Source organism: Choloepus didactylus, chromosome 2, assembly GCF_015220235.1.
Source record: "Choloepus didactylus isolate mChoDid1 chromosome 2, mChoDid1.pri, whole genome shotgun sequence".
In the NCBI taxonomy this organism is placed as follows: domain Eukaryota; kingdom Metazoa; phylum Chordata; class Mammalia; order Pilosa; family Megalonychidae; genus Choloepus; species Choloepus didactylus.
Window position 1 is genome coordinate 16,219,968 of NC_051308.1, and position 24,318 is coordinate 16,244,285.

At 39.6% G+C, this 24,318-nt stretch overlaps 1 protein-coding gene across 3 annotated transcripts in view; it reads left to right on the forward strand.

Moving 5' to 3' along the window:
* DISC1 (DISC1 scaffold protein) overlaps positions 1-24,318 on the forward strand; it is a 403,772-nt gene that overhangs the window by 172,877 nt on the left and 206,577 nt on the right. For all 3 annotated transcript variants that reach the window (XR_005214467.1, XM_037820932.1, XM_037820929.1), the window contains exon 9: positions 23,258-23,446. Coding sequence is in view for 2 of the 3 variants with exons in the window: in XM_037820932.1 (XP_037676860.1) it covers positions 23,258-23,446 (189 nt within the window). In the remaining variant the exon portion in view is untranslated. The remainder of the gene's footprint in view (positions 1-23,257; positions 23,447-24,318) is intronic.

The window sequence follows — 24,318 nt, forward strand, 5'->3', positions numbered from 1 at the left end:
GCTCTTGGCAGAAAGCCTCAGTTCCCTGCGACGTGGCAGCTGATTCTCCCCAGAGCAAGTGATCCGAGAGAGAGAATGAGCAAAGCAGAAGCCACCGTGCCTTTTTAGGACTTAACCTCCAGAGTTACCCATTGTCACTGCTTCATTCACTCAAAGCAAATCTCAGAGCTCAGCCCGTACTTAAGAGGAGCCAAAACAGTTTCCACTCCAACGGTCCTAGATTATTAAAGTATTTGGTGGATAAAATGTTAAAACCATTGCAGCATCACTTCCATTGTATTTTCTTGGTCAAGTGGTCATGGAGCCCTGACTCATGAGAAGGAGACATAGATACCAACTCTCGATGAGAGAAGTGTCAAAGAATTTTGGAGGCATGTTTTGAAAAGATCCAGGAGGATTTCGAGACCTAACGTATGGACAAAGAGTCTTTTCAGGTAGAGGCAATAGCCTAATTCATTCATTTACTTAAAAAATAAAATCATTGAACACCTACTAAGTATCAAGCCTAATTCTAGGTGCTGAGGCACAACAGTGAATAGGACAAAATCCCTTTCTTTATGAGTTTTGATTTGGGGTTGGCCACGGTGGAATGGAGCTAGATAAGCCTGAACTGGAAGTACAGGGAAAGCACAAGTTATGTTTTGGGAAGGAAGAGGGTATCCGCTGACTTGGGTGTAGAGTCAGTTTTGTGGTATAGATAAGCTTGCCAAAGTAGGTTAGGACTAGGAAGTAGAGAGCTTTGAGTTGCAGCTAAGGATAAAAGCATCAGGGGCCATTACAGATCTTCTAGCAGGGTAGTGACATGATCAAAGCCAGACTTGAGGAAGCGTCATCTGGCAGTTTGCTGTAGGATGGAATAGTGATGACAATGCCTGGGACCTGGGAGTCACAGCTTAACTAGGATGTTGGCAATGAAAAAAGAAAGAAAAGAAGATTAGTATAGAAAACCTACTACAGATGGGGTAATTAATGATCCTTGGAAGAGCCACGGTAATATTAATTTGTCCAGTTGAGTGTGGTGAGATATGCATTGACAAAAGTGGCCTAGAAAGTCCATCATTACTTTTTAAGCGGTAGGTACTATGCGAAGAAAGGAAACAATGGGAATGTGTCAAAAGCAACAACCTCCCAGGTTTATTTTGCTATAAAAAATGGCTTCTCCAAATAATTATCAGGGCGTTTCTTAGCTACTGTGCCTGCCACTTCCACATCTTCTGAAGATGATGGATTACTCCCTCATCCTCATTGGCCTATACAAATCTTGCCTCAACTGCATCTTATTCATCTCTTTTCTTTCCATTTTCTATTTCTGCCTTAACTCTTATGTTTGGCAGAGAATGGTTTGGTTTAAAGCACACACCCACCTTAGACATTGTGTAAAGGCAGGTTCTGTGGTCACTGTTCATTTAAGAGAAGCAAAGAACATCCCCCTGAGCTCTGTGCATACTGTCTTAGAATAAGGAGCTGACCAAGCAGGCAGATCTTTTGGTTTTTTGAGAACAGAAGCAGTACAGTATAGTAGATAGAAGCTTGTGCTTTAGGATCTGAGAGGTCAGGGTTAAATTCTAAGCTTGATCACTATCTGGCTGGGTGACCTTGGACAAGACAAGTTATTAACCTTTTTGAGTCTTGTTTCTGCATCCGTAAGATGGGAATAATAGTAACACCTATCACATTAGGTTGTGATAAGAATTAAATGAGGTGGTGAATTAGAATAATATGGTATAGCGTAAACACTCAAATACTTGGTGTATTTATACTAAAACATAAATAATAAAAGTGAATGTGATGTCTTCTTGCATGAAGTGAATATATGCTTACTTAGCAATTATTAGTCATGTTTCTCATAGTGGAAAGAGATTTGGCCAGGAGGTGACTCTTTGCCTACCTGTTACTCATTGTGCAGGTTCCTCAGTAATGCATATGTAGCAAAATGGCTGTGGGAGCAGACACATCTGTGCTTGTTTGAATTGATTATGTACCCCACAAAAGCCAAGTTATTTAATCCAGTCTTGTGAGTGCAGACTTATTATGGGTGGGATCCTTTGATAGGTTGTTTCCACAGAGATGTGACCCACCCAACTGTGGGTGAGACCTTTTAATTAGATTATTTCCATGGAGATGTGACCCTGCTCATTCAAGGTGGGTCTTGATTAGTTTACTGGAGTCCGTAAGAGAGCTCAGGGGCTGACACAGACTGAGATGCTTGGAGATGCAGACAGAAAGATGTTTGGAGATGCTAGGCTAAGAGGTGAAGCCCAGAGTTTGCCCTGGAGAAGCTAAGAGAGGACTCCCAGATGCTTAGAGAGAAACGCCCTGGGAGAACAAGCAAAGATGCACAGGAATTGAGAGAGAGACGATAAGAGAGACAGGCAACCAGAGACATTTTGTAGAAAGCCAATTTGAAACACAACCCAGGAGCAAATGACCAGCAGATGTCAGCCATGTGCCTTCCCAGCTGACAGAGGTGTTCTGGAAAGCCATTGGTCTTTCTTCAATGAAGGTATCCTCTTGTTGATGCCTTAGTTTGGACTTTTTTTTATGTCTTTAGAACTGTAAATTTGTAACCTAAGAAATCTCCTTTTTAAAAGCCAATCCATTTCTGGTATTTTGCATAATGGCAGCTTTAGCAAACCAGAACAACATTCCTGATTAGTAGGCAGAGCTTTGGCCCCAAATGCCTATGCAGTGTCTTGCCCTGTTGAAGTAGAACCACTTGTAAATGATGAAGACTCATTTTCTCTTCTGGTTTTTAGCTCTGAGTCCAAATAGTGTGGGAGCTCTGCTGGGTCATTTCTCCAGGCCACATATAAACCCTAGCCCTGGAGATCTGGTCACTGTTTTGGCAGGATGAGGCCCAAAAACATCAGCCAAGGACAAGAGTGCCTCCCCGAGACTTAGAGCAGGTCTAATCTAAGCTGCCCATTTCAGGCCTCCTTTCTCCTGGGCCCCACTGTGGTCCTGCTGAATCCAAGGTTGAGAGGCCTTTTCTTGCAGGGACAGCCCCAGGTTCTATCTTACTGAACCAGCCACATGGAAAGGAAGTAAGAGCAAAGATCTCAAAGGAGTGTTCCACCAAAGGACCAAGTCTAGATTACAGCTCTGGAACTTGTTGCCTCCCCTCACTGAAAGCTCTACTTCTTTGCCCTAAGGCTTACTTGCTTTGCCCTGTTACAGTTCAGTCACTTCTCCCTGGGGTAGAGTGCAGGGAAAGCACATGGCTATGTCTCCATCTGCAGAATCATGCTGGGACTTTTCAAACCTTTACCTTAAGTGAACAGTGCCTGTGTCTTGAGCTCGGTCCTGTTCTACCCTTTGCTCACCTTCTTTCCCTCAGCTGTGGTTCCTCAATTCTTTAGTTCCCAGGACTTTTCCTGCCCAGAAACAGGAAATATGTAAGTGTTGGTAACTCATGTCTGTCACTTAGCAACAAGCATCCTTCCAGTGGTCATGGGCCCGCAGTGCAGACTCTTGTTCTGCACTGTTGGTGAGATAGTCCTGGGTGGTTCCCAAGGTCCTGTACCTGGGCTTCTACCTCCATCTCTGTTCTGTGTCCTGATGCCTGACTGGCATCGCAGTCTTCATCTGAAATGGGGCTTGCCATGCTCTGGCCATTTTCCTTCTCCCATGCTCCAAGCTTGACTCCTGGACCCTCGCCTAACAATTCAGTCCTGGCTGTCTGATGACTGGCTTTGCTGATACTAACAACATGCCTGGATTTCTGGCTCTAGCCTTACCGTATTTGGATCATCCTCTGTTATAGTTCTGGTCCATCTGTTGAGTCACCCTGCTATTTTTTTCTTGGGCCTTTCTCAATGCCTGGCATATAGGAGAAAATCAATAAAAATATTTGTAATAAAATGGGCCTTCATTTGTTCATTGCTGATCACCTGTTTTTCCCATACCTCTAAAACTGTGCTTCATTGATGAGACTGAACCTCTTTCAGTTTGCAGCTCTGTAAGTTTTCTTAACACCTGTCCAAGGTGAGCCTGGCTTCAATCCCTGGTCCTTCTCCTCTGTCGCATCCTGCTGCAGGCAGCATGATTGGAGTGCCCTGGTACCTGGGTTTCTTGATCCTTGATTCCTTCTGGGTCATCTGGAGCAGCCACCAGGATGACAGACTCATTGTGTGTTAGCAGGCCTCTTACTCCCCTTTTCTAGCAACTGGCCCTGAAACAAACACAGCCATAGTATTTTGGCACAAGGTGAAGGCTAGTCTTAAGTAGTCTGTAAAAGCTGTGAAAAATGTTTTAAAAGACAAATATCGGCAGGGCACCCAAACTGGTCCAGATGTCCAAGGCTGCCCTGTACTTAGTCATAAACTCACCAGAGTCCCTTTACAAGGTAGAGTGGTTGTTGCCTATCTTTATTCTTCTTTTTTCTTTCCATCCCTGATGGGAGGATTTCCAATTTATAGCCCTGTATCATTCCCTATACATCTGAGAAGAGCTCCAAATTTGTGGCTATTCTATAGCTTCTAAACTAGTAGTTCTCAGCCCTCAGCACATTAGAATCATCCAAGGGACTTATGAAATACCAGTACCCTGGCCCCAAAATCAAATCCATTAAATTGGGATCTCTGGGGAAAGGATCCATAGGGGGGCATTTAAAAAAGGTTTCCAGGTGATTTTAATGTACCATGTGCATTAGAATCACTGTACTAAGCTAGAGGAGAGCTAGGCTGCCCTGTTCCCTTTCCTTGTTAACTTGTTGGGCATGAGGATGAATGCAAATATATTCTTGATTCACACCTATGTAGCACACAAAGACTGATGTTACACCACTGATTAATAGACCCCACTGTGGCTTTGTTGCTAGGCCTGAACTGACAGGACGTCTTTCAGTAGCAGTCTGATCTTACTGTCTCCTTGCGTTCTTCAGGCCCTGGAAGATATGCCTACAGCTGACACGCCTCCCTGCTTCCTTCCAGTAGCTGTAACTATTATCTAAGGTGTCTTAGAATTCATAGGGATTGATGGGCAAATTTTGGCAGATGAGGGAACCTGGTGAATGATCTGCCCATGGCAGGCAGAGATCCCTGTGTGATTATTAGATTGACCATCTTTGGGGGTCTCCCCTCAGTTTGCAGTATCTTTTCTTGCCATCTGCCCTCCTGTTACCCTGTTTCCAAGGAACATTGACAAACAAACAGTTAAATAACAGAACAATGGCAGGAGGCCTAGAGTCTTCAAACTTTAGTTTCTTGGCAAAGTCAAGGGTTTATGGGAGAGGGGCAAGATGGCAGCATAGAGAGGAGTGGAATTTAGTCAATCCCCTGAAACAACTAATAAACAACAAGGAACAACTAGTAAATAATCTGGAATAACTACTGGGAGACAACCATGACTGTCCACACTTCATACACCAACCTGGATAGGGAGGAATGCCTGAGATCGCAGCATAAAATCTGTAAGTAAACACTGTGGAACTGTGCAGAGAGCCCTCTTCCCCCATGGTCGGCTTTGCTGCAAAACCTCGCTGTGCTAGAAACTAGCAGCACTCTTTGAGTGGAGTGAGTGAATATAGCTCAGCTGAGCTTCAACTGGGGTTTTAATTAAAAAATGTCGACTGCTGAATTCAAACTACAAATCCCCAACAAGCAGACAGAGGCTTTTAGTGACGACTGATCTTAAAGAACCCAGAAGACCCATCTGTACTGGGAGGGGGAGCCCAGAAGACCGGGTGTTACCTCTGGCCAACAAGTGAAACTGGGAGGCTGTTTACTGGCTCCAAAAGAGGGCTTTCTGTCCCTTTTTCTCTCTCTCAACCTGAGGGGCTCAGAAGAGAGAGCCACAGCCATTTTCAGTCGGCAGCACTCTGACTCAGGGGTAGAGATAATAGAGTCAGAGAGACTATTCAAATGCAGATGATAACTCCCTAGGGGGTGTATCTTCCCTAAGAGTAAGGAGATGGGGCCCAGCTTTCCCTTCAGAACCAGACCCCAGAGCCTGAGGAAAAACAGCCAAAACAGAAACTGAAGCCAAAACACACCTCCTTATACCAGTTGGGAGTGACAGGTCGACAGGCGCCACCTGCTGGGCAGTTTAGGAAAAGCACAGCAACTGGAAACCTCACAGGAAAGTCAGTCATTCCTCTAAGATATACCCTGAATATAACCCCATTCTGAGACCTGAACTCGTTCTGGTCTGGGAAAATCTGACTGGGGTAATCATGAAGACAACAGAAAACTGTAATCTATACTAGGAAAAATGAAGATATGGCCCAAAGGAGGAAACTTATACCTCAGGCAAGATACAATTGAGATATTGTTTCACTTTAATGAAACAATCTATTAAAGATTTTCCAAGAGATGTGTTAAATCAAATCAAAAACCAAATCAACAAGTTCAGGGAAGATATAATAAAAGAGACAAAGGCCATAAAGAAAACACTGGGTGAACATAGGGTAGAAATTGAAAGTTTGAAAAAACAACTGGCAGAAGATATGGAAATAAAAGGCACAATACAAGAAATGAAAAACACAGTGGAGACATACAATAGCAGATCTCAAGAGGCAAAAGAAAACATTCAGGAACTGGAGAACAAGACACCTGAAATCCTACACACAAAGAACAGATAGGGAAAAGAATGGAAAAATATGAGCAATGTCTCAGGGACTTGAATGACAACATGAAATGCACAAATATATGTGTCACGGGTGCCCCAGAAGGAGAAGAGAAGGGAAAAGGGGCAGAAGCATTAATAGAGGAAATAATCAATGAAAATTTCCCATCTCTTGTGAAAGACATAAAATTACAGATCCAAGACACACAGCGTACTCCAAACAGAATATATCTGAATAGACTTACACCAAGATGCTTTAATAATCAGATTATCAAATGTCAAAGACAGAATCCTGAAAGCAGCAAGAGAAAAGCGATCCATCACATACAAAGGAAGTTGATAAGACTATATGTGGATTTCTCAGTAGAAACCATGGAGGCAAGAAGGAAGTGGTGTGATATATTTAAGATACTGAAAGAGAAAAACCACCAACCAGGAATCCTATATCCAGCAAAACTGTCCTTCAAATATGAGGGAGAGTTTAAAGTATTCTCTGACAAATGATGACAGAGTTTGTGAACAAGATACCTGCGCTACAGGAAATACTAAAGGGAGCACTACAGACAGATAGGAAAAGACAGACGTGAGAGGTCTGAAACACAATTTTGGGTGATGGTAGCACAGCAATGTAAGTACATTGAACAAAGATGACTGTGACTATGGTTGAAAGAGGAAGGTTAGGAGCATGTGGGACACCAGAAGGAAAGAGTAAAGATAGGCTGGGACTGTATAACTCAGTGAAACCTAGAGTGCTTAACAATTGTGATGAAACGTACAAATATGTTTTTATATGAGGGAGAACAAATGAACGTCAACCTTGCAAGGTGTTAAAAATAGGAATATTGGGGGAAAAATACAGTCAATGCAAACTAGAGACTATAGTTAACACAACCTTTGTATTATGCTTCCTTGCATGTAACAAAGGCAGTACACTAAAGCCAAATGCCTGTAAGGAGGGGGAAATAAGGGAGGGGTATGGGACTCTTGGCATTGGTGATGTTGTCTGACTCTTTTATTCTACTTTAGTTTAATTCTATCTTTCTTTTCTTTGCTCTTTAGCTGTCATTTTTTTTCTTTCTTTTTTTTTCTTTTTCTTTTGGCTCTCTACATTCTATGACTCTTCCTCCTTCTTTGTGGAAGAAATGGAGATGTCCTTATACAGATAGTGGTGATGGTGGTGAATACATAAATATGTAACTCTACAGGGAACCATTGATTGTTTACTTAGGACAGAAAGTATGGTGGGTGAACAAAACCATCTTAAAAAAACGGGTTGATTAAGAAACCTTGAGGGCACTACGTTGAGTGAAATAAGTCAGAAACATAAAGACAAATATTGCCTGGTCTCATTGATATGAACTAATTATGGTATGTAAACACAGAGACATGAAATATAAGTTACCAGGACATAGAATGACGCTAAAGAATGAGGAGTGGTTGCTTATTTGAGCAGAATGTTTGACTAGGTTGAACCTAAGTGTTTGGAAGTGGACAGAGGTGATGGTAGCATTGTGGTAGTCATTGTGAGAATAACTCTCAGTGCTGAAAGGTGTGTGAATGTGGTGGAAAGGGGAAGCTCAGAGTCACGTATGTCACCAGAAGGAAAGTTGGAGGTTAAAAGATGGGAATGTATAAAACAGTGAATCTTGTGGTGGACAATGTCCATAATTAACTGTACAAATATTAGACATCTCTTTCATGAACTAGAACAAATGTATGACAGTATAAGTAGAAGCTAATAATAGAGGGGCATATAGGGAGAAAAGTATACCTATTGCAAACTATATACTACAGTTAGTAGTATTTTAACATTCTTTCATCAACAGTAACAATTGCACTCTACCAATGCCATGAGTCAATAATGGAGGGGGCAGTGGTTAGGGGTATGGGAGGAACTGAGTTTTCTTTTTTGTCTTTATTTCTTTTCTGGAGTAATGAAAATGTTCTAAAAATTGGAAAAAAAAATTAACTGTGGTGATGGATGCACAGCTGTCTGATGGTACCATGAGCAATTGATTGTGCATTTTGGATCTTTGGATAATTGTATGGTATGTGAACAATTTCAATAAAATAAAAAAAAAAAAAAAGAAGGAAGTGCAACAAATGAAACTAAACACATATGCAATTGCAGGCATAATCACATAGAGAGGAACTATTCCAAATGACTTAAAGACAGTCATTTGAGGAACTGCAAAGGAATTGCAAAGATAAATCAATAAATAAGCAAGCTGTTTTCTGTAACAATGCTGTTGGTAGGAGTGTTTCTATTGCTATTCTGAGACTGTTGTGGTTGTGTTGTAGAATAAAGAACATGATTAACTATGTAATATTCAAATTATATCAGTGTAAGTATCATTGAAAACTTGTATCCTCTGCTTGGGAGAAATGAAATACAGAAGTAAGGTTCAAGAATTTAAGTGAAAACTCTGTAAGTGGAAATATCAGCATGAATTTATGATGCACTGTATTTTAAAATATTCCTAGCTGTGTCCACTGAACAGGCCAAGAAACAACGGCAAACTCAGCAGTAGTGAGCATGCCAGGGCTCAACAGCCAGATTGTGCTTCTGAAATGCTATTTTCCATTAAAAGGAACCAGGGCTTTTGGGAGAAATGGCCGATTCCAGGATGGCAGGAAGAAACATGCAAAGTGGGTTTGGAACATTTTATCATGACAGATACCAAGAAAGCTATCAAAGACTGCTAAGAATGTCAGAAAGACTTAGAAGCCAACTTAAGAGACTTCCATTGACCAAAGATGGAACAATTTGTTTATCTTTAAGGCTAACAATGATAATAATTTGTAACACATAAAAATGTTTCAATCTATTGGTTCATAAAAATACCAAAAGCAAAAATCTAATATATCTCCATTAGATAATGCTAGTGAACAAGTCATTATTTTGAAAACTGGTAAATAAAAGGCTAGAGTCCTGAATGTCCTGTTAAAAAAAAATATATGATTTTGGTTGCACATTACTATATGTAATTAACAGTGCTGAATTGTGTGTGTTATTGTGGTTGAAAGGGGAAATTTATGGTTGCGCATGCCACTAGAAGGAGAGCTAGGGGATGAAACAAGGACTGTAGAACAGTGAATGAACCCTGTTTTGGAGGATGAAGGTGATTAATAGGATAAATATAGGAATATTCTTATATGAATTGTAAACATTTACCACACCAATGCTAAGTGTCAATAATAGAGGGCTATAACGGGTATGGGGTTTTTATTTTTGGAGCTATGAGAATGTCCTAAAATTGATTGGGGTAATGAAAGCACAATTCTGTGATTATACTGAGAGCCATTGATTGTATACTTTGGATGGATTATATGGTATGTGAATAAAACTATTTTAAAAAATTATGATTAGGTAAAAAAAAAAAAAAAAAAAATTCAAGGGTTTATTCTGGATCAGTTTCTCCAGAGTATTGGTGTGTGGATCACTAGTGGAACATGAGGAGATTTTAAGTAACATGTGGACATAGATTTAAACTGTAATAATTTGTATAATAAGGACTTTGGCTGGTCTTTGTCCCCAGTTCCTGGGAGATATCCTCTAAATCTTTTGAATTTTCCATGATAAGAATGGTTGGGGCTTTGAACCACATCTTATCAGCTTGACCTCCCTCCAGGGAGTGGTTGAAGATGGAGCTTCAACCACGTGGGCATTGATTCTATCAATCATGCCTACATGATGAGGCACAAATGAAAGCTCTTGGGCACTTGAAGCACCAGTGAGCTTCCAGGATTGATCATCCACATTGATGTGCCTGGAGGCTGACGTGCTGTGACTCCATATTAAAAGGACCTGGAAGTTTAGTCTTTGAGACTCTCTGAGACCTCACCTATGTATCTCTTATTTCTTATCATCAATGTAGCGCTTTCCTGAGTTCTGTAAGTCATTCTAGCAAACCATCAAACCTGAAAGCATAGTGGGGCCCCCAAATTTGTAACCAGTTGGTCAGAAGTGCTGGTGGTCATGGAACCCCTGAATTTGTGTCTGAAGTGACAGCAGGATTGGGCCATTAACCTGTGGAATCTGACCTAACTCTGGGTAATTAGCATCAGAATTGAATTGTATTGCAGTTAATGCTTGAAGTTATTGACGTTACTTATTCACAATTTAGTGCTTTTCTTTATCTTCTGTTTTTAGCAATTGATACTAGTTTTCCATTTATAGTAGTGATACAAATTTCCTTCTATAAAATTATTTTATTTTAGTAAAATAATGAATAAATCTCAAGAAAATATTAAGTAATTTAAAGGACAGAGTACAGTAAGAGAGCCCAAACCAGGGAGGTGTCTGTAAGTGATGATTGGAAAACTTAAAGATTCCAGGGGATTTTGATAGTCACTATGACCTTACAATAATAGACTTCATTTTTCTTATAAAAAAGCTTTGGTAGATACCCGGTTATATATAGGTAGCATCTTACATATGTCAAATAAAAACAAACCTGGGCTTAGGTAAGGAGAGACTTTATTCAAATGGAGGGAACTAGGTCAATGGGAAGAGGGTTCCAACCGTGAGATCGTGAGATCGGCAAGCATCTCAAAGGTCAGGCAGAGAAGGGTTTTTCTTTTATAGGGAGGAGTAAACAAGTCTTCAAAGAACAGGGAGTTGTAGAGTGAGAAGAGGGGGTGACATGATGGACAGGTGGTGAGGACGTGATTTTCCCTGTGGTCAGTGATTCTCAGGAGGGGCCTCTCTGGTTGGGTGGCATCCCAGTGCTCAAGGGTGGGACAAAGGTCAGGGGCCTGGAGAAGGAGAGGAGCCTAGGCAAAGTTTGGTCAAGTCAAGTTAGTGGGCATTTTGTCCAGATTGGTCGGGGTATGATGTGCAAATAATTCATCTAATCATTTCTGAGGCAAAAAGTGGGAATTTGGAGGGTCTGTTTCTGGGCCTCATCACAGGTAAGCAAGGCAGGTATCATGAGTGTTATCTAAGTCCTATGGGGAAGCTGGTTCTTTGCAGGAAACTGTTTCCCAGAACACAAAAGGTGAGGCAGTTTCTTGACTGTCACTCTTTTCCAAGGGCACAAGGCTCAGGTAAAGTTCAGTGTTGTTACATAATTGATTTGTGTCCTCCAGGAAATTAAAGGTTCTCATCTGTCTTTTAAATGCCCAATCTCGTGCAGTTGTCTTAACAACACTATGAGGTACTTATCGCCATTCCCATTTTGTGGTTGAGGTGACTGAGGCTTAAAGATGGATTAACTTGTTCAGTGACACTCAGCTAGGAAGAAGGAGCTCCGCATGAACACTGGGCTGTCAGGCACAAATATCCAAGTTTTAGCTGTCCTCTATCACATTTCCTGTAACTGGCCTGGAGGAAAAAAACTGCCTTATAGAAGTGGCTACAAAGACCTAACTTTTTCATGCTTTGTGTTAATATATACATATAAAATGCCCTCTTTTGTAAGATTTTACCCTCTCTGGAGACGTTATTTTCAGATGGTCATTTTGAATTATACTTTATTTGCTGTGCCCTTCATTTCTCCAGACTTCTAGCCCATTACAGTCATTTAAAAATAATCAAAGCATTCTCCTGACTTTATCCTACATAATCCTCAGCAAACTGGTGTTATTTTAGCCCTGTTTTCTGTCTAAATCTTGCATCATTTTCTGTATGTTCATAACTTTGGTAACTTGATGACTTGAGTGACAAAATGATCTTTGTGGTAGGCAGAATTCTATGACCCCCAATGACTCTTGCCCTTGTAGAATCCCCTTCCACTGATTGTGAGTGGAACCTGGAAGATATCACTCCTGTGACTATGTTACTACATTACAAAAGGGATTTTGCAAATGTAGTTAGGGTCCTTAATCAGTTGAGTTAGTCAAAAGGGAGTTTTAAAAGGGCCCTTATGGTGGCCCAAACCCTTCCTGCAGTCAAGAGAGTTTTGAAGCATGAGAGGGCCTTTGGGGGGGTCCATCTGGCTAGGAACTATGATCAGTCTCCCTGGCCAGCTGCCAGCAAGCAAATGGGGACCTCAGACTTACAACCACAAAGAACTGAATTCTTCCAAAAACTACATGAGCCTGAAAGCAGATCCTGAGCTCCAGACAGGACCACAGCTCAGCCAGTCCCTTGAATGTAGACTTCTGAGATGGTGTTTTTTTTTCCCATTGTTTTATTAATTTGATATATTACATTAATTGATTTTCTTTTATTGAACCACACTTGCACACCTGGGATAAATCCTATTTGATCATGGTATATAATTTTGATGTGCTGTTGGATTTGGTTTGTTAGTATTTTGTTGAGGATTTTTGCACCTATTTTTATAAGGGATATTGGTCTGTAGTTTTCTCTGCTGTGGTATCTCTATCTGGCTTTTTAATGAGGATAATATTAGCCTTATAGAATGAGTTAGGGAGTGTTCCCTCCTCTGCAGTTTTCTGAGAAGACTTTGATCAGGTAGGTATTAATTCTTCTTGGAATGTTTGTTAAAATTCCCTTGTGAAGCCATCTGGTTCTGGGCTTTTCTTTGTTGGAAAATGTTTGAGTATTGATTTAATCTCTTTACTAGTTATTGGTTTCTTGAGAGCTTCCATTTTTTCTTGAGTCAGTACAGTTAATTTGTGTGTTTCTAGGAATTTGAGTATGCTGTTTAATTTCCAAATATTTTGAATTTCCCAGTTCTCCCTATGTTATTAATTTATAGCTTCATTCCATTGTGGTTGAAGAAGATAAATTGTATGATTTAAATATTTTAAAATTTATTGACATTTGTTTTGTGACCTAACACGTGGTCTATTCTGGAAAATGATCCATGTGCACCAGAGAAGAATGTGAATTCCCTTGCTTTTGGGTGAAGTGTTCTAAGTATGTGTGTTTGGTCTTGCTGGTTTAGACTATTGTTCAAGACTTCCATTTTCTTAATGATCTTTGGTCTAGATTTCTATCCTTTATTAAAAGTGGTGTGTTGAAATTTCCTATATTAATATAGAACTCTGTATTTCTTCCTTCAAATTTGTCAGTATTTGCTTCCTATATTTTGGTGCTCTGTTGTTAGTTGCATATAGATTTATAATTATGTTTTCTGGTTGAATTGACCCCTTTATCAGTATATAAAGATCTTCGTTGCCATCGTTAACTGTTTTTGACTTAAAGTTTATTTTAGTTGATATTAGTTTACCTATCCCACTTTTATTTTGGTTGCTACTTGCATGATATCTTGTTTTCCATCCTTTCATTTTCAGCCTATTAATGTTTTTGAATTTAAGGCAAGTCTCTTGTAAATGGCACATAGGTGGGTCTTGCTTTTTCGTCCATTCTGCCAGTCTCTACCTTTTGACTGAAGAGTTTACATTTAAAGTAACTACTGATAATGCAGTACTTTCTTTTGCCATTTTGCTATTTGTGTTTGTAAGTCATACCTTTTTACCATCTATTTTCCCATCAATGCCTACTTTCTAATTTAAATGTTTTTTTTTTTAACCATATTGCATCCTTTCATATTTCTTTCTGAATATATTTTCATATATTTACTTTTTTGGTATCATAGAGTTATATATTTAACAATCATATTTGATTTGACACCAATTTGTCTTCAATAACATACTTGTATACTTCTCCTCTCCCTGTCTGTCCCCTATTCTTTTTATTGTACTTATTACAAATTTTATCTTTGTGCATTGTATGCCAAAACTATTGACTTATCATTACTTTTTATACATTTGCATTTTGGCACCTGTAAGAATTAAGAAGTAGAGTTACATAGAAAAAAATACAATACAATAGTATTGAAATTTACAATTCCCCATATGGCTACCACTACTAGAGGTCTTTACTTCTTTATGCTCTTTTGATCTACTGTCCAGTGTCCTTTCCTTCCTGTCTGAAAACATCCGTTAGCATTGTTTGTAGGGCAGGTCTGGTGGTAATGAACTCCCTCAGCTTTGTTTATCTGGGAATGTTATAATTACTTCCTGATTTTTGAAAGAAAGTTTTTCTGGATATAAAATTCTTGGCTGGCAATTGTTTTCTTTAAGCAGTTTAAAACATTTTGTACCACTGCCTTCTTGTCTCCATGGCTTCTTGTGAGAAATCGGTAGCTAATCTTATTGGGTTCCCTTGTAAATAACTTGTTGCTTTTCTCTTGCAGCTTTCATAACTCTCTCCTTGTGTTTGGCATTAGACAATTTGATTACTATGTGTTGTGGTGTGGCTCTTTTTGAGTTTTTCCTGTTTGGGGTTGATTGGGCTTCTTGAACTTGCATATTCATGTCTTTCGTTATATTTGGGAAGTTTTCTGCCATTATTTCCTTGAATATTCCTTCTCTCCCTTTCTCTCTTTCTTCTCTTTCTGGGACACACATACTATACCTATTGGTATGTTTGCTGGTGTCACAAATGTCTCTGAGACTCTCTTCATTCTTTTATATTCTTTTATCTTTCTGCTCCTCAGCTTGAATCATTTCAGTTTTCTTGCCTTAAAGATAACTGATTCTTTCTTTTGTCACCTCCATTTTGCTGCTGGAACCATCTGGAGAATTTTCATTTCATTATTGCATTCTTCAAGTCCAATGTTTCTCTGGAGAGATTCCCATGTTGTTCATTCAATGTCATATCTTCTAGTTCTTTCACCATGTTTTCCTTTATGTCCTTAAGCATATTGAGGATCATTTTTTTAAAAAAGTCTCTGTCCAGAGAGACTGGTCCTCTTCATTTATGGTTTCTGGATTTTTATCTTGTTTCTGGGATGGGTCATCATTTCCTGTTTCTTTGCCTTGTAGTCTTTGGTTGCATGTTCTACATTTTAATACTTTAAAATATTAACTCCGAGATTTAGTCCCTCAGCTGTCCCTTAAGTTTTATTCAGTTAGTGGTATCACAGAGAATTTCTTGAATACCAGGAGCTAATCAAAACAAACAAACCAAGGCAAAAAGCACCTTTCTTTGTCTTTGCAAATTGACTCTTCTTTGGGTGGAGGTTTCCTTTAAAACCTAACCCTCTTATCAAGAATATTATCCCCAACCACAAAGGAGAGTCTAAACTTGCATGTAATGGTGCCTAAGAGTCTCCCCCTGAGTACCTCTTTGTTGCTCAGATGTGGCCCGCTCTCTCTCTAACTGAGCCATCTTGACAGGCGAACTCGCTGCCCTCCCCCCTACGTGGGACCAGACTCCCAGGGGTGTAAATCTCCCTGGCAATGCAGAATATGACTCCCGGGGATGAATGTGGACCTGGCATCCTGGGACTGAGAGTATCTTCTTGACCAAAAGGGGGATGCAAAATGAGACGAAATAGTTTCAGTGGCTGAGAGATTTCAAATGGAGTCGACAGGTCACTCTGGTGGACATTCTTACGCACTATATAGATAACACCTCTTAGGTTTTAATGTATTGGAATAGCTAGAAGTAAATACCTGAAACTACCAAACTCCAACCCAGCAGTCTGGACTCCTGAAGACAATTATATAATAATGTAGATTACAAGGGGTGACAGTGTGATTGTGAAGACCTTGTGGATCACACCCCCTTTATCTAGTGTATAGATGAGTAGAAAAATGGAGATAAAAACTAAAGGACAAATAGGGTGGGATGGGGGGATGATTTGGGTGTTCTTTTTTCACTTTTATTTTTTATTCTTGTTCTGGTTCTTTCTGATATAAGGAAAATGTTCAGAGATAGATTGTGATGAACGCATAACTATGTTATCATACTGTGGACAGTGGATTGTATACCATGGATGATTGTATGGTGTGTGAATGTATTTCAATAAAACTGAATTTAATTAAAAAAAAAAAAAGAATATTATCCCAAGGCAAATGGAAAGTGCAGGTTCCTCTCATTATTATGGGAACCTGAGCATAGCAGGAGTTGAGTAGTCTGTTTCTGGGCATGTGCTTGCTGGAGGCCTTAGGAATTCCCTGTTTACAGTTTTCAGGAGTTCCCTGAATACTCTGCTCCCTTTGATATAGACCCCTTTCCCCTCCTGGTTGCTTTCTTGAGTATCTTAATGCAGGTAGTTTTTTGTTTTTTTGCCCCCAGCTGCTTCACTGTCACAGCTGTCTGCATGCCTCAGTACACACTCTGGGAGGGCAAACCAGAGATATGTTCCCTAGCTCAGATTCTCAGACTTCCACCCTATAGCTTGGCACTGACACACAAGTGCCCCACTATGCACACACGGGCCACTCTGCTCTCTCTGGAACAGGGCCAGGGACCCACAGTGGGAGCGTAAGCTGGCTGTACCCTGTGTTGTGAAAAGGATTGAGGAGGGCCTAGCAAGTGTGCCAGGAGCTTCTTCTCTGGCTTTTGAAGCTGGGTTTTCTTGATTTAGTGCTTACCTGGTTACTGTAGCCCTTTAATTGTTTCCTGTAGTTTTGAGGAAGTTTACTGTCTTTAAGATTGCTCTATCGCCTTTGCCAGAAGAGGGTTGGCACAATGGCGGCCCTCAGAGCTGGCCCCACAGTGATCTTAAGTAGCTGATCAAAGATGAGATCTCCATACCCGTAGAGTTTGGAGGACTAGGTTTTTGTGACCCACCCTGGAACCAGCAAGCTGCCCCAGGAGTCTGATCCCCATTACTGACTGCAAGGAGGCTGGGGAAAGTGGTGTGGTAGCTGCTGCAGCGAGGCTGAAACTCACCGGTATTTTATTGCATGTTACCAGGCTCTTCCTCCCACTCCTCCCTGGATACTGCACAGTGTTCCACTAGTCTTTGGAGTTCAAAGTAATTCATTCAGACAGATCCTGCCACTTCAATAGTTGTTTTTGGTGGAGCCTCCTACTCCTCCATCTTCACACAGTCTCCCACTGATCAGCCTTAACATCACTGTAAGGAATAGAACTAGACATTGTATTCTTCTTGATGTGGTTTAATAGGATGTACACAGAACTATCTATGAAGTCTTCTTGTCAAAAACATTAAACTGGTATCTTACCAAGTCACTTCATCTACCTATATAGTTTGCAGGCAATATGGCAGATGGAAGTTCATGTTAAATGACACCAAGTGGATAAAACCAGCCAAATCCAGAATGTAGGACATTTTGCAGGACAACTTACCATGGCAAAGCATAAAAAAGAGAGGTAACTGTTTTAGGTTAAAAGAGACTTTGGAGACTTTTCAACGGAATGCAATGCATGAACCTTATTTAGGTTCTGGTTAAACCGAGTATAAAAACATTTTTGAGACTAATAAAATAGAACTTAGACTGGATGATAATAATGTTGGTGTTGTGATTTAAAAAATTTATGAGTTAGAAACCTACTGAAATATTTACAGGCAAAATTATGTATCTGGGATTTGCTTTAAAATAGTCCAGCAAAACAAAATTGGGAGGTGGTACATAGAGGGTCATTGTATTATTTTATTTTTGTGTATGTTTTAAAATTTCTATTAAAAATTTCTCTCTTTATCTCACCTCTCCCCCCTACTAAGAATAGTTTGAGAACCTCTGAATGTATATCAAGTGGGCTTGAGTGTTATTGGGTCTTATTTTTCCTCAGCTGACCACTGTGGGCAGATATGGTGGTTTTGAACATTGTCCAGCTTTAAGTAGTTTAAATTCTTATTTTATAGATCCTTTAGTTTATAGCTACATGGACAAATGGGTCATTGGTTAATGACAGGAGGCAAATAATCATAGATATTAAAATATGGCAATGTCATGAGGATCCTAAAATACAAATAATAATGCAGCATTTATCTCACTAAATCTTTAATTAGCATACATCTGATCAAAATTCTTAAATAGTGTGTCAAGATGTCTCTGGTAATCCAAAAGCCTAAAAAAAAAAAAGATGGTTCTATCCCATTTGACCTTTCTTTTATAAAGAATAAAAGCTGTCCATACCTAAAATGCATTATATGCAGAGACATGCATACAAATTGCAGCCTGTAATCCTTTTTCTTAAGTAAATGGTTTAAGGGAACATAGGAATATTCTAGAGAGAAAGTAGATTTTCTTTTATGCACAAAATTAAAGAATTCTATACATCAGTCATGAAACAGCCTTTATTATTTTTTAATTTGGGAACATTTATGTACATTTCCATCTTCATCTGAATGGATATTTAGTACCCAAACCAAAGAATATATATCATTTAAACATTTTTTTGGGAGAAGCTATCCTTTTCTTACTTAATTCATTTAAAGTGAATTAAATAGCCTTCTCACTTGTCAAAGGAGGAAAAGTAAAAATTCCACTTTATATATTATTAATGGTATTAAAGATAGTATTTAAAGTTAACTTTGTAATACAACCCCTCATGAAATATCTCAAATAAATAGTATTTTGTACTGAAATCATCATTTGTTATATACCATGAAAACTTACTAAGTGATTTTAAAACAATTATTAAGTGGGTTCTTAAGATTGCATACTAATGTGAATGGGCCATTCCCATCTCCAAAGGGTGGGACCTGAGGCTCAGTTGATGCCTGCTCTGACTTGGGGCAGCAGATGCTGGGCTCTGAAATAGGGTGGGTGCTGATGGCCAAACCCAATGGGTGCTGCCATATCTGCAGTTGTAGGGGAAGCAGGAGAAAACGTGCCCCAGGAGAGGTCATTCAACATATGGCAGAAGAATGCATTCCAAGGGAGAGGATATTGGCTGGTAGTGCTGACTCCTATGCATCCTGTCTTGGCTTTTTTATTTTTTTTTTTTCCTTTCTCCCCATAAAAAAGCCCATGATTTAGATCAATGGCTGGAGAAGGAGATGAGAGACCCAGTAAGCATTTTTAGAGATGATGTTTGTCCAGGCTCCGCATTCTCTCAAGCTGTGAGGAGCAGTTTATATTTTATATAAAATCTTGCATGTTAGAGAGTTATGTTCCCCTCGTCTTCTCTAAAAAAGAAGTAGTTGTCTCAGATGTTTGATGTGCAAAACCAGTTGTGGTGCTCTGCTCACTGTAAATGCTTTTTTGGCTATCTCAAGAAATTATGGTGACTAAAAGAAATTGACCAAACTGACAGAAAATGGAAAATTCCAGCTAAAGTAACTTCCATGGAGAGGTAGAAGGTGGCTGTGGGCTGCCTTAGTTGCCCCTTGGTTGAGATAGTCCAAGGTTGCCCCAGTACACTTTTTCAAACAGAGGACAAGGCTTTGGGGTGACAGAGGTTAGCTCTTGCCTAATTGTGTATATGGCGCTTGGAATTTCTCAAAAGACCTGGTACTGCCATGTCCTTTTGATGGCTTGACTTTCGTTATCTTTTTTCCCTATATGTCATGCAGGAAAAAAAGATGCAGGGCTCAAATATTTTCAGGATTTTAGACTTAAAGCTGAAGTTTTGGCTGTATATATATATATATATATATATATATATATATATATACTTTTTTTTTTTTTTTTTTTTTCCAGAAAAGAAGTATAGCTCAAATCTCGGTAGGTAAAAGTGGATAATTTTGGGATGATGTCTCAAATAGGAATAGCTGCAGGGCCAGGAAGTACTGTGCTCGTGAGGCACAGTCTCAGGGCAGAAAGGCATAATGAGGGGTGGGGACTGTGCCAGCAAAACAGCTCCTTGGAGCACAGGACTCAGCTCCTGCCCTGTCCACCTCCCTACTCTGTGCTCCTTTCCTTTATGGATGTTTTGTGCCCTTGTTCTGACCAACTCACTTATTGAGCTATATTTGATAGAATAAGCACCTAACATGAGGTCAGAAGGACCAAGTTCAAGTTCAGCAACCACCCGTGGGGCGCCAAAACTTTGTAACCTTGGGAAGGTCACTCTCTGGGTCTCAGTTTCTTCAACTGGAAATCAAGGACAATCATTGTAAGACCCCATTTCTGGCTTGTTGGGAGACATGAAGTGAGACAACATGTGGAATGAGAACACTGTGTTCTATAAAAGGGGACACTCAAATAAAGACCTCAAGTGTAGAAATAACTAATGAAAATTACCCCAAGGTGCTATGAAATTGAGGGGTAGGTATTTGAATATAGAAATGCTGAACATAAGTGAAACTAAAAGCAACAGTGTTAAAATCAGTGTCTCTTTGCCATACACCTAGAGGTTTTTAATTGTGTTATTTGTAGAATAAAATATTTTGACAGATGCTTTAAAAAATATGTGAATACAAAGTGCCTTTCACTTGCTGAGAAGTAGGCAGGCATATTTGTAGCACTGATGACAAGGGCAGCATATTCACCTCTATACAAATCCTTCTGTGGTATTTAGAAAAGGGTCCAGCAGAGTTCCGGAGATTGGGGTCACAGTGTCACTGATGGCACTGTCTTCAGGATCAGGTTTACTTTTCTGAGTTTTCATCACAGAGCTCTTGACCAATTTCTGTAATCCAGGAGAGCTGCATTAAGCAAGATTTATGTCATGGTCTTGGCTCTGAGGCCAACATGCTTATGAAATATTAACTGAGGGCAGTGTAGCATTTTATCGTGGCTCAGGTTTTGATATTAACCGTCTCTTTGGGAATTTACACTCATTCTGCATATATAAAACTTTCACATGTCACCGTGCATTTTCCCAAGCCATATTCGTTAGGATCAAGGAGGGGGCCCAGGTTTTAATTAACGATCTCTGTCATGTTTTATTGAGGGTCCTAGTCTCTAGAGCTTGTGATAATTTGTGGGGATCTCTGAGGACTTATTTCGAGCAAATCTTCTCTACAGGTTTTCTGTGTATACAGTCTCTTTAAGTTGGTTTTTAGAGGTCTTTTCCCTTTGAAATATTCATAGGAGGAAACTATACTCTGTGCTATATTCTGCCCTGAATCTCTGGCAGCACAATTGGTGCTTACCAAACTTTTTAAGTCTCTCTTGAAAACGTGGCCCTGACAGAAAGGTTTGGCATGCCCACTCCTGACTCCCTAAGTTCAGCCTGAGAAGGGCCATTTAAAACAAATTATTTTGAAATAATTTCAAACTTACAGGACAGTTGCAAAAATAACACAAACCGCATACAGAGAATCCCAGCATACCTCCATTCAGATACTAAGATCCACCAACTTTTTTTTAAATGAAATTTTATTTGAGATATATTCATACACAATATAATCCATCCAAAGTGTACAATCAATGGCTCGGCTCGTAGTATCATCATAAAGTTGTGCATTCATTGCCACAATCAATTTTAGAATATTTTCATTACTCCAAAATAAAGAAAAAAAAATAAAAAAGAACATTCAAAACATCCCATACCCCTTATCCTCCCTGTTCTGGTTTTCTAAAGCTGCCAAAATGCAAAACACCAGAAATGGATTGGTTTTTATAAAGGGGGTTTATTTGGTTACAAATCTACAGTCCTAAGGCCATAAGGGTGTACAAACTAAGGCATCAACAAGAGGACACCTTCACTGAAGATCGGCTGATGGCGTCCGGAACACCTCTGTCAGCTGGGAAGGCATGTGGCTGGTGTCTGCCTCTCATGGGTTGTGTTTCTGCTCCTCTCTCAGCTCCTGTGTGTCCTTAGCTTAGCATCTCCAAATGTCCTTCTGTCCTCAACTCCAAGCATCTCTGAGTATCTCTGTCAGCTCCCAAGCATCTCTCCAAAAGTCTCTCTCAGCTGCTCTGAGCACCTGTCTGTGAGCTCTCTTACAGGACTCCAGTGGTTGTAAGACCCACCATGAATTGTCAGGGTCCATATCTCCATGGAAATAATTTATTCGAAGGTCTTGCCCACAGCTGATTGAGTCACATCTCCATGGAAACACTCAATCAAAAGATTAATGTCTGCCCTCACAAGATTGCATTAAAGAACACTGCTTTTGGGGGCATAAAATATCCAAACCGGCACACCCTCCAACTTTGTTTTTTTATTCAGATTGTTTTGGTTTATTTAGGTCTTTTACATTTTCATATAAATTTTAGGATAAGCTTGTCAATTTCTACAAAAGAACCTTGTAAAATTTTTATTGGAATTATGTTGAATCAATAGATCAATCTGGGGAAAATTGAAACTTAGCAATATTGAATCTTCTACTGCTATGTATATATTGTATGTTTTTATTTTTTTAAGTTGTCTTTAATTTCAGCAGTTAAAATTAGTTTTCAGTGTAGAGTCTTGCACATATTTCTTTCAATTCATATCTAAGTATTTTGAGTTTTTAAATATCTTATCAGTGGCATTTAAAAATCATCTTCCAATTGTTGCTGTTTTTAGAAATTGAATTTTGTATACTGACCTTGTGTTCTGCAATCTTGTGAAACTGAATCTGTTGTATATTTTACTCAGTGCTTTACAGAATTTCAGTTTCTTCTTGTAGCCCATCTATTATGCAGGTGTTATTACAATCATATTTTAAAAGAAGTTAGTCCCAGCTATGCTAATTTCTTTGCTCAAGGTCACACAGTTTGAGTAACATGAGGACTAGGATTTCAATTTAAGTCTAGTTACATTCCAAAACCCAATCTCTTTCCACCCTAGTATCATGCAACTCCTCTTTGATATTTGGGTATTTGATTGAAGTCATACCTTATGGTCTTTCTTGGATTGTACTGGGAAATTTTTGTGTTATCAAATTTCACAAGGACATGACTTAGCCAATGAAACCCAAAGCAGACGTAATGAGAATAAGGGGATAAAGTAGTTGTTTTTCCAGCTTAAGGAGTGTTTTTCTTTGTTTCTGCATAGAGGTTGTTAAAGAAGTTGTATGTAATCACAAAGTCCAGTCTCCTTTTAACTATTCTGAGCGTGTGTTAGCGGCTGCTGAAGTTTCCATGTTTGTGGATGCCATGAAGCTTGTTTTCCCTCCATCTCTCCTACATTGTGCTGCAGGAAACCATTTCTGCACAGCTAAGGACCTCACGGAGGAGATTAGATCGTTAACATCAGAGAGAGAAGGGCTGGAGGGGCTCCTCAGCAAGCTGTTGGTGCTGAGTTCCAGGAATGTCAACAAATTGGAAAGTATTAAAGGAGATTACAACAGATTGAGAAGAGAATTGGAACACAGGGAAACTGCCTACGGTGAGTAGTTCACAATTGTTGACTCATGGAATATTTATTACATTTACTGTCCTGTGGCCAGGCAGGACATTCTTTGCTTCATGTGAATGTGACTGTGAAGGTACCATAGAGATGTAACCCTTCTTGGAGGGAGCCTTGGCAAATGGGGTGGAATTTCTTGTCAGCTTTGCTCTGCTGTTCACATGTGACATCCCTTCCTTGTCTGTTTTTTTTCTTCCCCTTCTCTACCCGGATTTGCTAAAGGGCTTCTGATTATTTATAGCAGTCTGTCTCTTGGCACAGGTCTTGGGCATTTTCTTTTATTTGACAATTATCTTCCTTTTCCCCCTTGGCTGTCTTCCGGCCTCTACAATCACAGACCCACACAGGCTGACTCTGAGAAAACTGGAAAAAGATCATGAAGTGGCTTTTGTATGTGTGAGTTTTTCTGAGAGCTTCTTGCCTCAGGAAATGACACAGAAGATGCCAATGTTGCCTTAGCTAAAGTATCTGCTTGATGGAAGGGTTAAGGTACTCGTGTGTTCTTTTCCTGTTCCAGTTGTTAGAGTAATTGAGGTCACCTTGAGGTTTGTACACTAAGGGATAATCTTAGAAGGTGCTGGTTCAGCCCAAACTGGCACAGTGAAAACTTATTTCTTAAAAAAAAAAAAAAAAAAAAAAAAAGGGAAGGCTTTCTGATGATTCATTTTCTGTTCAATAGGGTGAAACAGTAAGATACAAATTCAGATTTAAAATAAATCAGTTGCTGGGAACTGTTTCTTCACCAGTAAAATGAGAAGAATAATATCCGTCTCATAGTGGGATTAAATGGTGCAGATTGAATGTGGTAAAGGAGGAAGGTGCTGCAGTGTACATGTGTGTGTGCATGTGTT